Source organism: Syngnathoides biaculeatus, chromosome 23, assembly GCF_019802595.1.
Source record: "Syngnathoides biaculeatus isolate LvHL_M chromosome 23, ASM1980259v1, whole genome shotgun sequence".
NCBI classification, from domain to species: domain Eukaryota; kingdom Metazoa; phylum Chordata; class Actinopteri; order Syngnathiformes; family Syngnathidae; genus Syngnathoides; species Syngnathoides biaculeatus.
Window position 1 is genome coordinate 9,886,127 of NC_084662.1, and position 16,706 is coordinate 9,902,832.

A 16,706-nucleotide genomic window follows, 5' to 3' on the forward strand; every position below is an offset into this window, starting at 1 on the left:
TGCAACTTTTTAGCCAGACAGTCTTTTATAGGTAAAGTGAAAGGCCTTTACTTACAAAAGCTTCAATAGTCATTTGTATTTTTAAATAGTTGCAGGTTTAAGCACATTTTTCATCAATTCTTCCACAAATAAATTATAAAAAATTAGTTAACTGTAAAAGACACTATAAATAAAACAAATAGATACATTTCAATTATGTGCCAATTATGTCATAAAATGGTAATTCATTTTAAATTATTGAAATATAATGAAAAATACAAAATATGATACAGACGCATTCCACCACAATGTAGATATTACATAAAACTGTATATTCTTTTATATTGTAATCCCTTTAGAGGTCTAATCCTACCCCTTGTATGTAATCACAACCATCCAGACATGACGGTATTTTCTTTTATAATAACATTAAGTTTCCACGGTGACCCTCCTAAATAGAGTGCAGTGTAGTATTACAGGACTATTGTGTCATTTTCATCAGCTTCACGGAGCTTTAACAGGTGAGATCAAATGGCAAAAATAAAACAAAAACAAAAAAAAAAATGAGAATTTACAATTAGCTATTAACTTGGCGCGTGCAGCCGGGCATATTTTGCATTACACCTGGAAAAAAAACGTTCCTCCATGTTAATGGGATTTCCACGTCTCCCACCGAGCCCGATGACATCCTCTATTCAGCCAGCATCAGAGTAGACTGCACGACACGAGCGTCATCTCATTTTTAATATTAAGAAAAAGACGTGTTGACAGTGACCCCTCAACATCTGCATGCCAAGATCCGTCACTCATATTTAAAACGACTCCTTTTGGATGGCTGCCTATGCGCCACTCTCTTAAACGAAGGCACGCCGCCGTTCGTTGGGAGCGCCACGGATGAAATACAACAAGTTACGATCCCCTTTTCACATGCAGCCCCACAAAAATCGGATAATGATGTCAAACGCGCATTGTGTATACAAAACGTAAAACGGATTTTCTTTTACGTAAACACGAACATATTTAATGGGGAATCTTTTTTTGACCATTTTGTTGCACCTTTTTGTGCTCCTGTTTGGGTCACCGGGGGCCAGTATACAGAGAGGGAGACAGTCTCAGAATTATATATTATATAGATTACCGGATTTTTCACACTATAAGGCGCACCTGATAGCCTTTAATTTTCTCAAAAGCTGACAGTGCACCTTATATATGGATCAATATTGAGCCTTTAGCGCAGCGCATCAAATGGATGCATAATTTAACCCCAACCTCTACTGTGACGTCAATTCTATGCGCCTTATAATGTGGTGCGCCTTATATAGGGAAAAAAGTTTTAAAATAGCCCAGTCATTGAAGGTGCGCCTTATAATACGGTGCACCTTATAGTGCGGAAAATATGGTAATAATTGTCATTGTTATTTGTCACTCTCTGTTAAGTATAAATAATATATGACACTAAGTACTGTTATAGTCTTTCTACCTTCGTTGCTGCACCCTTTGTGTTCAAATATTTATCGCGTGAAGTGTTAACACCTCAACGTAGACACGCAACTCGTAAGTCAGGTCACTTGTATCTCAAGGCACCAGTGTAAATAGGAACAAAAACGACCCCATTGGATGAGTTGCAATTACGTGGTTGAACCATTTCCTGTTGAGATTTTTAAAAGCACAACAGCACCAAATTTGATTGATCTCCCTGGCACTTGAACATTCTGTCTCTGTCTGTCTGTTTCTGGGTTCTTTCCATGAAGCCACACAGAAGCGAGGAAAGAGGAAGGAAGGAGTGCATGGGAAATTAAACAAAAGGAGGTATCTGTACTCATCTTTCCCAGGGTGTTGTATTTTCACAGGGAAAAAAGGACACGGCGGGCATTTTTTTTTTTGTTCTGGAGAAAAGCCCGCAGCCACAAACGGTCAGTCGGTACACAAACATTTAAGGGTTCGGGGGAAACACCTCATAGCCTTCTCAAAACACACCATTCATCAGCGTCACAGCCAAAAACCATCCGACAAATAAGCACCGCATTTGTTCCACTCTGGAAAATACACTCCAATGACCTTTAGGATCACCACATTGCTACTTGGGTTCCATTTACGTGGTTGGCAGCGTTTGGTACACTGTGATTTGGTTTGTGTTCTCACCGTCACAAAAAAACACCACAAACACGAATTGGCTTGGTCTTGGTCTCTGCCAAGTAGAACACAAAGCAACTCCTATGTATTGGGATGAAACACGTTTTATGAATGAACTGATACTATGTCAGACAAAACCCACACACTGGCATCGTCTTAAGGCCGTGCAGCAACCCAAAGGAGGACACAAAGACTGAGGTCTTGGTTAAAAAAAAAAAAAAAATTGTGTAAGTTGCCATTTTGACAAACCAACCCATACGATCTGATAAGCAATAAAACATATGGCAAACCAAACACGTGCTGGCGTGATCTCACGGCCATGCAACAATCTTACGCAGCACATAAAGCTGGCATCTCATATTTTCAGCGATAAGTGCAACGTGCTTTTACGGACTTTGCACTACGCATTTTATTAATGAAACTGTGAATAAACATGAATTCTGCATGGACAAAAAAAAATGGAGCGAAATTAAATACCACAATTGCACAACGTACAGACAAAATTTCACTTATATCCTGGCATTAACTTCTTCTTTTCTGGAAAGTTCCTCACCGAATATGTTCCACGTACAAATACAACGGTGCCTACACCAGAGCTGTCAGTGCAGGTTAGTAATATATCACTGACATATACTGAGACTGTTATAAAGTAATAATTACAGTAAATTCTATATCTGAATAAAAAACAACAACACGAACAGTAAGTCATGTCGAGACCAACCAACCCCGAATGAATCTGTGACCCACTTTAGGGTTCTCAGCCACCCATTGACAACTACTGATCAAACCTATACGTACAAATGGTTGTCTTCTTTGAACACACTGGCATGACTTCGACGTGTCCCACATCTCCGCCTGGTTCTAGCTGCAGGTGAGTAAATAACGAGTGTCCACTATAACTGCTGCCGCTCGCTGATTTAGGGTCCTCGCGTGACATCACTGTCCATGAGTCACCTTACAGTCTATTTGTATTGGAGGACAAATATTACTTCAATAATGATACATGCATTCATGGTTAGAAAGAGGGCAGGATTCAAATGAGACGGCCCGAGTTGGGCAACAATAGCAACAAGGTGACTGGTTACAACACGAGAGACATTTCATCAAGTGGAATAAGATGCTGCCTACTGGCAGTGGGCACGATGCAGCACCCAGGCAGCCGGGCGCGGGATGTGGCTATTCGCTGGAAGGGGCCAGTACTACACTGTGGATGGACGCTTTTGAGAAGCCACTCAGCGTGTAGTCAATTTTAATCAAGGTCATTTGTCTGAAGCCTCACGCACGCAATGATAACAAAGAGGGGGCTTGATGATGATTGTGATTAGCCAACTCAGAAATTTAAAAAAAGACACTCACGCACGCGAGCCTACTACACACTACAAGGCGTGTAAACAAAGCGTGAACGCGCGGGACGCACTGTCACATCCATCCATCCGCTGCACGCGCACACTTGTGTCAAAAGAATTGAGCGGTAAGAAGCACAAAGCAAATCGGCGCATGCAGAAACATAAGGCGAAGACATTCTCTGCCGGTGACTCACATCGTCCCATTTCATGAATTTGTTGCCCCGTCTGAGGCTCTCGGGCACGGACACCGGCTTGAGCTGCAGCGCGTGGACTCCTGGCTGAGCCCCTGCCATCTAGTCCTCCACGCGTGAAAGAGGGAGGGAAAAAAAAAAAGAGTCAGCAGTCTGTCTCCTCCTCGTTCCTTTCTGTACAACCCCCGTCCCCCCTCCCCAAAATACGAATGTTCCTTTCCTTTTTTTTTTTTTTTTTTTTTTTTGCGGAGACCCCCCCAGCAGGGTCGGTGCCAGTGCGCCGCGCAGCCCCGCACTGACGACGGCGGCGGCGTGTCCTCATGGGCTCGTGCGTGTGCGTGCGCGAGGGGGCGGGTGAGTGGACGCGAGCGAGCTCCACGGACTGAATGACTGATTAGGAAAGACTGGAGGAGCCTCGCAGTAAAGAGGAGAAAGGAGACGTGATGGATGGATGAGGATTGAAGGTGATCTGGCGCCCCCGTGCCCGTGAGAGTCGAGTTCAATGCCACTTGTCTCAATTGTTTTGCTCGCAAGTCAGGGCAAAATATCAGCCGAGCAATGGCTTGTATCTCAAAACACTTGTATTCCAAGGCACCACTGTATGAGTATTACATCTGACAGGTCATCCCAAGCATACAATACCTTGCGGCTTGCTTACTATGTTGCGTCGTGAAATACATAAATGTAAGACGTGGGCGGAACAAGACAGCTTTGATTGGTGAGTAACGCACGAGGACTTATGGAATGGGAAGACGACGCGAAGAAGAAAAATTGGACGGCTCAGAGACATGTTCCGTCCGTCACGTTCGGAGGCGATGCGGTGGTCATTATGTGGCCCGGGCCTGTTTTGCAAAGCATGCTGGGAGTGACAAATTGCCAAGGAATAAAGTCCAGTCTGAGTCTCATTCTTTTTTCCCCTGGATTTAAAATAACTCCAGTGAGTTACTGGAGTCGAAAGTGTGCCTGAAGGTCTTTAACTTTTCTGCTTCAACTAAACATGAGCCGCCACCGCCGTACACACCCCCTCAGCCGCCCTCAGGATATTCTCCGTCATTTCCCCAGAAAAAAAACTGACTAGGGACTTGCGCCTCCTGTCGAATCTTTAGTGACAAATTTCGCGTTTGATCGAGTGCGACAGCATTTTGAGGGACCGGATGAGAAAATGGGCTTGCTGATGACTCACACGCTTATTTAAGTTGAGAACAGTAGAGGACACGCTGGTGTTTTTTACACCCCGGAATGAGTCATGCTCAATCTTGGGCCTTTCATGTCCGTCACGCGCATCTTGCGCTGGAAAGCCTCGCGGGGTGAACGCAGTCCCACCGTCTTCCCTCCGTCCGTCTGTCTGGGGGAGTCGAGCCGGTCTCCGGGGGCGGGGGTCTGAGTCGCTGGTTTTAAGAAGGCCAGTCTTGTTTCATTTGCGTCTTTCCAGCCAAGCAAGTAGCGAGCGAACCTCTGAGTGAGGACGCGGCAGGCGTGACTCAGCCAGTTGGCAGCTTCCACTTGGCAGAAGAGTCCAAACTCTGGCATCTGACCGTCGGGTGAAGACAACCTCGTCTCCCGGAGGAGAAACTTCACCGAGTTTTTTGCTGGTTCGTTTACGGCAACATGACAGTTGGGTAGGATTTTTTCCAAGGAAGAAAAAAAAAAAAGCACATGACTTCGTTGCACGTAATATTACAACAGATTCATTTCTAAGTCGGAACACAGTCGCATCGACATGGTTTTACATCCATAACTAATGCTTATTTCTTGTAAAATTCTTCCCCCACTCCCCCAAAAAATAAACCTGACAGGTTCCTTACCAATTTGAAACTGCTTGTAAACTTTCAAATCCAATGTTTCCCACTGAGCGTCTTCCAAATGTTTGACATATCGCTGGCCCCGGGCCGGGACCACCTACGTCCACTTGATCAGGCCGTTCAGTCGATCGCAACTGAATTGTTCCGCTTGTTTGCCGGGGCTGCAGTCAGTTCCGAGTCCGGAGAATGAAATGGCCTGCATGAACGAGAAGTCCAAAAGTGGTGAAGTTGATATTTTGTCACATATGGTCAGTCCACACGCGGGTGTGTCATCTTTAGGGATGTCCCGATCCAACATTTCCGCTTCCGATCCAATACAGCAGCCTCGAGTTTTGATACAGATATCAGTTCGATCCGATTTCTGCAATCGTCACACATAATTTACTCATTTTATAGTGTCGCATAAAGGAACTGCAGTACATGTCTGCATTTATGTGTTTATAGTTTACCAATATTCATTACTTTGTGCGATATCAGTGCCACGAATGACATGCAAATTTTTGTGAGCTCGTCAGTGGTGTTTTTTCATTCGTGATGTGTCAACTTTGAGCCAGCTATTTTTGGGAACAAAAATGAAAAAAACGAACTCCGTGATGTATTTTAACATTGAATAGATGTAGTTCTTTTTGGTATGTCGCTGAGCTTTACAGTTTACCTCAACGATAAGCAACTATAAGGAATAATAAACGACTTTACGCAAGCAACATTCACTCTTAAATCTTGCTATTATGTTAGCACCTCAGCAAACTGTTGTTGCGATCACGTGGGCCCCGCATGCCTTCCGGGTGCCGCCTGACAGAAGTACCGGAATCGTTTTAACGATTCCGTCCACCCTGCGCTTAAAATTCTTTCGTTAAACTTCAGCATGTGAAATGAGTTAGGAGCTGTGGAAAATCTTTCATTGTAAACTTTGTTATTATTCCGCCTTACGGGAAGCCAAGACTGCCGCAGTGGATGGCAAACATTAAAAGCCAATCTCATCTCAGTAATGTATGAACCTCGGGGAAGGACAAGAGGTCTCTGCCAGTTGAACGGGCTGCTATGCCCCCTGTGTGAACCCCAACAAAACAGTGCCAGCGTGTGTAGTACAACACACTAGCGACACCTCGTGGATGACTGCGTCGGTGCAGTTGCAGTAATACAAGTAGAACATCATCCCCGTGTAGATATTGAAGACAACTCAACATTTATTATGAAGGTAAAGTGAAATTATTTGATGAATGTAAGTAATGTAGTCGATTTCTTTAAATGGTGTTTAGAAATTTTTTGGGAAACAATAGTGTGGCTACAGTTATGGTGTGGTTTAATAAAAAGAAAAAATACAATTTTAAGAATGATCATTATTTTCTGATGATTCCAGCAATAATTTAGTTTAAATTTCTTCAACACTCAATTATTTCATTACGTTTTTAATGCAATAATTAAAGCATAAAAAAATCTCATTTGTAGAAATATATCTATATTTTACGCAATGTACTATTTATTTTACTAAATATGGATATGCACTCGATTAGTTTTGATTGTAATTATTTTGAAGTACTTATTTTTATATTTAAAATTGAATATCTATGATTATTATGACTGTTAATGCTTTTATTACTACTTTTTATGTATTTAATTTTTATTCATCTTTTATCATCACAGCGGTAGATCTTCGCTCTTCGCCAATTATGAGGGATCCCTGCAAATTACACCCTAATATGTGTTACTTCTGTGTTTTTTCTGGTGCGATCTCAATGAAGTTGCACCCATCCACTCGTGATGTGAAAGTACATCAGCAGATGGCGCTGTGGTACAACATGAAACTACCCTACAGTGAGACGACACAAGTTAAAAAAAAAAAACGATGTTCATTCAGTGGAATTAACCAAATTTATAGAAAAGGAGCATGTGCAGGGTCATATTGTATGTTCAGAACTCAAATTCCTGCTGCTGTTTGATTTTTTTTTTTTTTTTTTTTTGCTACTTCTGCTCAAAACCGAATGTTTGTCTTATCTCACACTGAAGGGAAAAAAAAGAGACCAGGTGTTCTTCCCTTTCATTAAAAAAAGAGAGGGATCTGGAACAAAACGATCCCACATGCACACACAACATGGATGCACACAATGGATGTATGAAGTGTGTCGGAAAAAAACCCAGGCTTGATGTTACTATTGCTAAATTTGCCACCCAAAAAATGGCCATGACAACGCACCTGTCTACAATGCCCTGAGCATCTGACACTTCCTGGCCAAGGACAACATCGCTCTGCAGGAGCAACCTCACTATTCACCTGACTTGGATGATTTTTTTTCTCTCTTCCACCATCTCAAAGTGATCATCACGGAGGCTCGTTTTGAAGACTAGCACCACAAGAAAGTCAGTCCATGAGTGCTTTAAGGCATAAAGAAGGCCGGGAAAGCGCGTAAAGACTCCAGGGAGATTACTTCCAAGAGGAAAACTTGTAGTTTAGATCCAAAACAGTATGATAACGTTCCCGAAGAGGCTGCCAGATATGCTAACGTTGCCAAACGTCATTGACCCGATCTAACAGTTAACGTCTATGTGGTGATGCGGCAGCAGAGATAATATAACAATACTTTCAGGCATATATTCTTTATCGTCTTCGAAGAATGACTAATATACGGGCATACTGAGAAGCTGAGACTGTCTGCATGTACAATATGTATTGTATAGGCATTGTTTAACCCTGTAAAATCACAATTTTCTCATTGGGGGAAAAAAATTGCTTTTTTGGCATGCTGGAGGAAAATATAAAAATAAGTAACTATAACTTGATTTTCATAATATTACAGCTGATCGATCTGTCTTGTACATTTGTCTGCCTGCCCAGCTTGATGTCTATCTAGCTGTTTTCTGCTTTTCTTATGAAGGAATGCAGGTTTTTAGTTTTTTATGACACAACAATTTATTGCAAAATAATTTGCAGACCCCCAAGCTACGTCTTGTGGACCCCACTTTGAGGACCACTGCCACACAGACACACACACACACGCACGTGGTAGCACAAACACAACAGTTGGTAATGTCAACAATCAGCCGAGTATTGGCGACTATCACATTTCCCAACCTGTGCGACGTCAGGCGAGCGGGACCACACAGAGGCCTTTTCACGCTCAAGCAGGAAGTCAAAGACATCAGTCATGAGCGGCAGCTGGGCGGCCGGTTTTCGCTCGTCTGTCACAAAGAAGTCATTACGACTCGCGTCAAAGCCCAAAAACGGGGGTGGGAAAGAAAACACGGTTGACGAGTGGCCGAGACGTGTAATGGTGTCTTTTTACACTCGTGCCGACAAGAAAAGGACAAATTACATGCTACTCATGTCGTGGTGGGCTAAGATAGGATGCAAACACCCTGAACGGCCGCCAGCTAAAGAAAACGAGGACACTTGGCAGTTGACAAAACCGAGATGCTTACATTCTAACTGATGTAATGGTGTACACCAGACTAATGACTTCACTGAACGGACTCAGAACGGATTTCTTCAGTCACGACCAACAATTAACAAGAACTCACATCAAACGGCGACCGGTGATGCTGTTATACCGACTGACGTGGCACGACAGCCCATTGATTGCACTAGCTCAACTGTAAAAACAGCAGTAGAGACATTGTGACTAATCTGTGGCAATGCTATATTGACTGCCATGCACAGATTTCCAATTATGTATTGACATGATATAGAATGTAAAAAAATGCTTTTGCTTCAGTTCAATGGACATTGTGCTGCCCTTTCATGTGTGTGGACTGTGGCCATCTGGTATGAAACACACTGTACATACGGTCCAAACTCCCCGGTAAGCCGCGGTAACAATCATTCGTCACAGAGGATAAAGAATGTATGCCTCGGAGTATTGTTCTATTTTTGTTATTTCTGTTTAAATTTCCATTGCATAGAGGATTATGACACCACCACATAGATGCTATTCATGAGCCTGTCCATCTCATTTCCAATTAGGTGTGTTAATCTAGCCAATTTTAAAACTCTGGTTGTTTGAATTCCACAACATGCAGTTCTCTTTATTTTATATTTCCTAGACTTCAATTGGGAGTGGCAATAAACAGCTTGAAGTCTAATTTTTGCAAAAACATTGTCTAAACTATGGATGGACTGCAAAGTCAAGTCTGGCTTCTTCGGCCTGGACTAGAAAAGCGTTTGCGGATCCAGTCTTGTGCAGACTCCAGACAGAGGCCAGCGGAAGGGTTGCTGTAGATGACATGCTTTGCGGCCGCAGCCTAAAAAAAGGTCCACATCCCGCGCTGCGTTTGCACAAACGCGCACGTCTGAGCTGAGGCGTGGGGGGGGTGTCATGGAAATGGTGGGAGAAAGTGACTTGTAGCCATTAAAATGTGTTTTCCAATACAACGGTCTGAACAATAACTAGAAAGGATTTGCTCAATGTGCTTCCAATTCTAACTCTGCCGTCCCCCCTTTTTTGTTTGTTTGTTTGTTTTGTTTTTTTTAAATTCTTGTGCAACAGTAGATGGGGCTGCAGCTTTGCAACAAAATGACTTACAAGATCCAGTGTAGCTCAGATTTTGTCAGGAGAAACATTCATAAACTGTTGTCTACTTTTATTGATTTTACATTTTATTTATCTTTCCACAGTTGTCAGGTCACTAACTGGTTTCTTCCCAAAATGTATTTACTCCATGTACAGGACTGTTCATAGATGCAGCATATAATGCTACGATTTCTGCTACTGTTTGTTAACATGTACATGTAGATTTTATGTGAATACTATTATATGCAGATGTTTTTAATACTCGCTACTTATTGATACCTTTGAAGCTATTTATTACATTATCGCTGACTATTCTTGCTGCCGGTTCTACTCACTTTGGTATCTGTAGTGCTTATGTGTGTAGTTTTGACAGCAATGGTGCTGACTAATCTTGCTGCTGTTCATATTCATGTATGTATATGTAGCATCTATTGATTCATGTACAGTTGCGGCATCAAATGCAATAAAAAAAAAAAAGAGAAGCAGTTCTCATAAACTGCTTATAGAAGCACATATTTGTTTGGTGATTTACAGGAAAGTATTTTTCATTTAATTTTTCTATACATTTTGTTTTAGAAGAAAATATTCTGCAGCCAAAAAATACATATTATGACCAATATTTGGAAAATAATTTCTTTATTACATTTTATATGCTTTATGTCCAAAAAGGCTATTTCCGTCTTGCATCTGCTGAATTGTGAGATGATTGTTGTTAAAATATTAAGATAATGCTGTGAAGTAAAGTACTAGCATCACGACTGCATATTAACGGCTGATCAATATTTTCAGCACATTAACGTGTCATTTTCCGAAAAGACCACTAGGGGTCGCTTGCAAACCACCAGCCTTTCACAGGCTACACTTTCAAAGAAAAACTGAGACCAGACCAATCTATCTATGTTTTGCTCCCTTTCTCTCTCTTTTTTTTTTTTTTGGTCCCCTTTTTGCTCATACAAGTCTCCACGGATCCAATATTTATGGATTGGTAAGACCAACACCGAGTGGGGAGTTGACCAACATATCGAATGTCAAGACCTTGTCAGAAAGCCCCTAAATTTGCATCATTACTGCCTAGTCTCAGGGGGGAAACGGCGGGGCTAATTCAAACCATTTCTACACAGCTGCTTCGAGAGAAGTGGTGCTCTCGCCCCTGCGGGGGAATTAAAGCGTTGTACAGTAAATAGCGATATCTCTTACTGCAAAAGGTTTGCAATTGCTGATAGAAATAGTTCCAATCCTAAATATACCACAAAAATAATATAAAATAAAATGAAAAATCAGGAATGGTGTTAATACGCAAGTGAAAGGATGCTGGCCACATAAAAATAATTACTACTTCCATATGAGCCATTTCAAGATCTTTTAGATTGCGTAAAACATCCAGTTGATGTTCTCATTTTTTTTTTTTTAAACCCGCCATATAGTCATGGTTCACTATTCCCATAACTGCAATGTGGGTGTGTTCAAAATTAACCAATCACATTGACATTCATGTTGAACGGGAGTCAGCACACGCCTGCTGCCATTTAAAGTGCCTCTTCGTAACCCTCAATAAAATTCAGATTTTCTCGACATTTTTTGTAGTTAAGACGCAATCCCGCGGTCCGCAGAGAGCTTCCACATCAATGGGATTTTCACAAATAATTCAAATATTAATCGAGCTGTGGGTGGAAGCGTGAGAGATACACAGTGAAGACTGGGAAGCCGCCCAGAGGCCGACAAACATCGAAGGAGCTGCAGGAATTTCTGGCGAGAACTGGTTGCTTGGTACATGTGAGGGCAATCTCCTTTCTTGTTCACACAATACGTCTGGGCTAAGCTCTACGGTAGCAAGATGCAAGCCTCGACTTATGAAGAGACCCCCCCAAAAAAAAAAAAAAAAAACGTCAGTGAAACACAAATATGTAGGGAATTACTGTTATTGTTATTTGCAAATATGAGGGACTTTAGTATATACTGCTTTCGGGAATGGTGCAAAGCTAGCCACGTCACAGGATTGATCAGATTTAGGTAAATGTCCACAAAGGGTCTATTGTCTGAGGATTGTGGTCATGGCACAGCTCCAAAATGGGTGCTTATTATTTAAAAAAAAAAAAAAAAAAAAACCTCCGTCCACTATGATAGCAATCTTAGGCTAAATCCCTTCTCTCAATCCCTACACGCCACCGCAACACTAAGCCCGGGCTGCGCTAAGATGCTGATCTAAGGTCAGTTTTGGGCCCTGCAAATGGTTTTCAAATGAGGATTAAGCCTGCAGGTAAGACGGTCAGAGGCCCGCGCCTTGGGCCAGGTGCGGCGTTAGGGATCGGGGGCGGGGACCTACTTCTCCCTCTCGCCAAAATCCTTTGGAAAGAAAGAAAATGTTGATGTTTGCATCCTCGCCGTGACCCTCTCTTGGCCTCAGCGTCGAAGCATTCCTGCCATAGCTGCGACACATCTCGCTAAGCTTTAGGACACCAGAGGGATAGTGAAAACAACACTTAATCACAGCCGAGGGGCACCTCGGTGATAACAAAGCAACCCCTTAACCCCTTCTCCCTGCCTTTGTGTTGCGTGAGTGTGTGTGTTCCTTAATGCACGGTGCATGAAAGTTGCACTTAGGGATCAACTACTCTTTTTGTCTCAGAATGATTGATAAGTTAGTGTTAGACTGGTGCCTTGGGATAATTTTGTCAAATTGTCACCTAAATTTGAGGAATGGGAACATGGGAGCGCGAGGGACCGTTCACTGCTGCTTGAAACTTTCCTCGACAGAAGGACGATGCTAAACTGCCCAGCTTTTTTTTTTTTTTTTGCCGACACCGCGTAATACGGGCAGAACATGTCATCGAAGCAAAAACTTCAATTTCACAATCTAGCCTTTCGAATGCAAGCGGCAGGGCAGAACGCTCGTCGGCTTGGCTGCGGACCGCTGAGCCCATGGAGGACGGGTCAACGCGGGTCAAGCGACTCCAGCTAAACAAACAAATGCTATCAAAGAGGAAATTTCTTGGCCGATCAGCGAGTTTTTCCCTTCTTCGCAGCTCCGCAGATGTACATTGACCAGATGCTCCCTCGGGAGGAGGCACGAGCTCTGGCTGTCACTTAGCAACACCGTGGACTATTTAGTAAGGATTCCTTTGTATGAAACGCTCACCAGACACAACATTAGGCACACCTGCACACATCTCAGCGCATCAGCATCAACGTCTGCCTTATATATCTGACCTCTATAGCGTTCTTGATGCAGACGTGTACGTTGGCGCACGTGTGCACAGCGAGGGGCGGCACAATAGCCCTTTGGGTTGCTAGGCGCCACGGTAACGTACAACGGGGATTGGGTTGCAGGTTGAATGCCGCCCCAGCTGATGCTCCTTTACTTTTTGTTGGCCTTGCACGACACACAAAAAAGAGAAAGTTTTGTTGCTGGTCAATCAAAGGCATTTTACCTTCAAATTTTGCGATTTTTTTTTCTTTTTAGAAAGAGGTATGAAAAACAAACCTGTGAAAATGTGAAGCCAGCAACTCATTAGATAGTATTGTTGTGTTATATGCTAAAGTGTAGCTGTAAAGGTTTTTATGTTTTTAAGATTTTTATTTTTCAATTGCCTCCACTCCCTGAGAAGGGTTGCGTCAGGAAGGGCATCTGGCGTAAAAATTGTGCCAAACATATATGTGCGTTCATCTGAGATGACACGCTGTGGCGACCCCGAAAGGGACAAGCTGAAAGAAGCTCTTACCTTTCGAATGAAAAACTTTTGGTTTTTTTAGGTGGGAAAATATTTGGTCGTATTTAATTTCATTTTTTTTCTCTAACTACTGGGGATCAAACAATAAGCAATCTGGAATTACTCAGTTTTGGATGTGATGAACTTTTTTAGATAAAGCAACTGTGATAAAATCAAACAATCTGTTTTTATTTCCCTCGAAAACATACATGTCTTATTTTATATATACTGTATTAAAAACATTTGTACTATATATTTAAAATTTTCCTTTTCTATTGACCTTTGGTTTCATTTTTTAGTACAATAGATACAGTAGAACAGACTTTTAGCCAAATCATTTTTTAACACACTCCCCATTCCAATTGTATTTCTAGTTGCAATGGATCCATACGAGGTATTTTTCATGACGTGGACACCAACAGGGGGTTGTATGCGAGTAGTGTGAGTTGCTTCCATCCGCCCCGTTCACTTAAATTAGCGGGGCCTCGCATCCAGCAGCATCTGGTTCCAATATGGAGCCCGCCGGAAGGGTGGGTTCCTGGCTGCGCGGCGGAAAATACAGCCTACTGCACCTTTAAATAGCCCCGAGGACGCGGTTGGGTACGGATGCCGTGCCCTAGCGCCCAATCCTATCCCAGCTGCTTTTGGATCTGGCCTGACACCTCATCCCCACCCACCCCTCTTGAAAAAGAGTACCGATGTACAATTAGGCAGGAATGCCTGCAATGCTGTTGTCCCGAGCGTGTTTTGGCAATTGGGCCGGTTGCATTTGGGAGTTCATCCTCAGCAGGTCGCTGTCAGCACAAGGCAAAGAGCATCTTTCCTCTTCCCCGTCTTCAATATAATTCAAAGGTTTCGTCCAAACTATAATTCACATGCACGCAGCAGTCTGTAACCAGGACGACTGTGTGGATGTGTGTCAAAAGCAATGGCAGAGCCGGTCTCCCACTATACAAATATAGTATATTAGTGGCAAACAATGTAAAGGTGACCAATAAAGAGAGAACATAACCAAATAATAAACATGCCAAGATTCGATTGCAGATAAATTATACGCTATTCGTGGATCTGTAAAGCCAGGAGAGACTTGACTGGATATCATTGTTGTGCAATATAAAGGATTTGGTTTCCGAAACGTTAATACGTTTCTTTTTAAAGATGTGTTTTTCATTGGAAAGTGACGTCCTTGTTCGAGCTAACAACTACCCTCGCATTACTTGACTACAAGATAAAGCATAGAAACGTGTTTGGAATAAAAAGAAATCAGTAAGACAGCAGAATGGACATGCTTTCGGAATCCAACTTGTTTCCACGACAGAGGAGAAAAAACTCCAGCCAGAAAACACAGCGAGATCAGATAAGTGCGATGACAAGGTGAGGAGAATCGATGACAAACTTTTGACAGTTTTGTCCGACGTCTTCAGATCGGGCCTGTCTGATAAAATATAGATTGCAGTGTGCCTGTGACACACACACACACACACACACACACACACCACACACACACACACACACACACGCACACACACGCACATTGCTCAGAAGATACATGCAAAAATGTGTTAAATCAAGAACAGGAAAGGATTGGGGTAAACTGCTCTGAGTCGCTTTCACATTGGTGAGCATGCACGTGAGGAAAATTAGCCTCTCGTGAGCTGAGGGTCAGCAAACAGGTTCTGAATCACACATTGAGAGTCAAAATGCCTTTCTTTGATGTCTTTTTTTTTTTAAACCCTTTAGTTCCTGCTTGAATTGGTCAATTTGGTTGTGAGCAATAAAATACGGTAAAATATTTGCCGAATCGCTCCCTCGCTTTCGACACAAAATTTCGGCATCCCTTCTGGACTTTCAACTGTTCTGTTTCACACAGAACCCACAAACCCATGTCTGACCATGTCTGATTTTGTGTCTCTGGTTTGACGTATAAAATGCTGGTCGAGACGATTGTTTTCGACGTAAAGGCGACAGAAAAAGTGAGTCTCGGGAATCGCACCCTGGTCCCAGCTGTCGTTCTCTTTCATACAGCCGCCTCAGTTCCGCCTCAGAAATGACTTCCAACTCCAGGAAGTTCACGGTTCGACTTTATCCTCCCATTGCTACTCAGAATCGTTCCCACAGAACACTTACACGGTGAGAACGTCAGCTTTGACACCCAGTGTGAAAACATCCTACAAGGGATTATCTAATTCTGAGAAGGAATAGAGTGACTGCGGGTCCAGACTTTAGGAGAACTCTTGACAAACAGGGGCTCTTAAACGAGTAAAAGAGTCTTGTGATTTTTTGTCAATTATGATCACACTACCTAAAATTCCATCCATTTTCTCTACCCCTGATCTTGTTCAGGGCTGCAGGGACCTGGAGGCTAGCCAAGCCGACTCTGGCCAAAAGGCAGAGTCCACCCCGGACTGGTGGCCGGTCAATCACAGGGCGAACAACCATTAAGACTACTTCATCTATTACTGATTTTCATTTCTTGTTTTGACATGATGCGGGTACCAAAGCTACAACGACACCATTAGCGAGCAACTGTCACCCGCCACCCGCCCTGATGGCCACACGGACAACTAACTACCAGGTCATTTCATTAAGTTGTGACTTCCTGTCTTTCCCTTCCTTACATGGGGAGTTCACAGGTCAAGAGGATCTGTCAGCGGTGACAGAGGGGATTATGGGTGTAGACATTCCATTGGCAGTCATTACTAGCCTCAGTCAGCACCCAGAGTCCCCCCCTCCCTCCACCTCCTCAACCCATTTTACCCTCATCCTCTGTCTTTCTGTTTCTTCTCTCTCTTGTCCTCTGACAGGCTAAGAACCAATTAGTGTCACATTAGGTATATTCAGTGAATTTTTCTTTTTGGTGGCCGAGCAGCACAACCAGCAGCAGCTCCTTCCCATCCTGAAACAAATGTTTTGATTGATACGGTTACGGTTGGCGTGCAAGCAAGGTTCTTGACTTTTAAGTGAAGTCCTTGGTTTAGTTTGGTGAATCGGGACTTTGCTTTTTACTGCGGATGGTTACAGGGGTGCGTCAAAAACAAAGCTC

General features: G+C 42.9%; 1 protein-coding gene across 2 annotated transcripts in view; it reads right to left on the reverse strand.

Annotated features, from left to right (window-relative positions):
* Nucleotides 1–16,706, reverse strand: part of plcb1l (phospholipase C beta 1-like) — a 139,548-nt gene that overhangs the window by 75,346 nt on the left and 47,496 nt on the right. For both annotated transcript variants that reach the window (XR_009793877.1, XM_061812942.1), the window contains exons 4-5: nucleotides 5,455–5,647; nucleotides 3,653–3,757 (exon numbers count right to left, since the gene is read on the reverse strand). Coding sequence is in view for 1 of the 2 variants with exons in the window: in XM_061812942.1 (XP_061668926.1) it covers nucleotides 3,653–3,751 (99 nt within the window). In the remaining variant the exon portion in view is untranslated. The remainder of the gene's footprint in view (nucleotides 1–3,652; nucleotides 3,758–5,454; nucleotides 5,648–16,706) is intronic.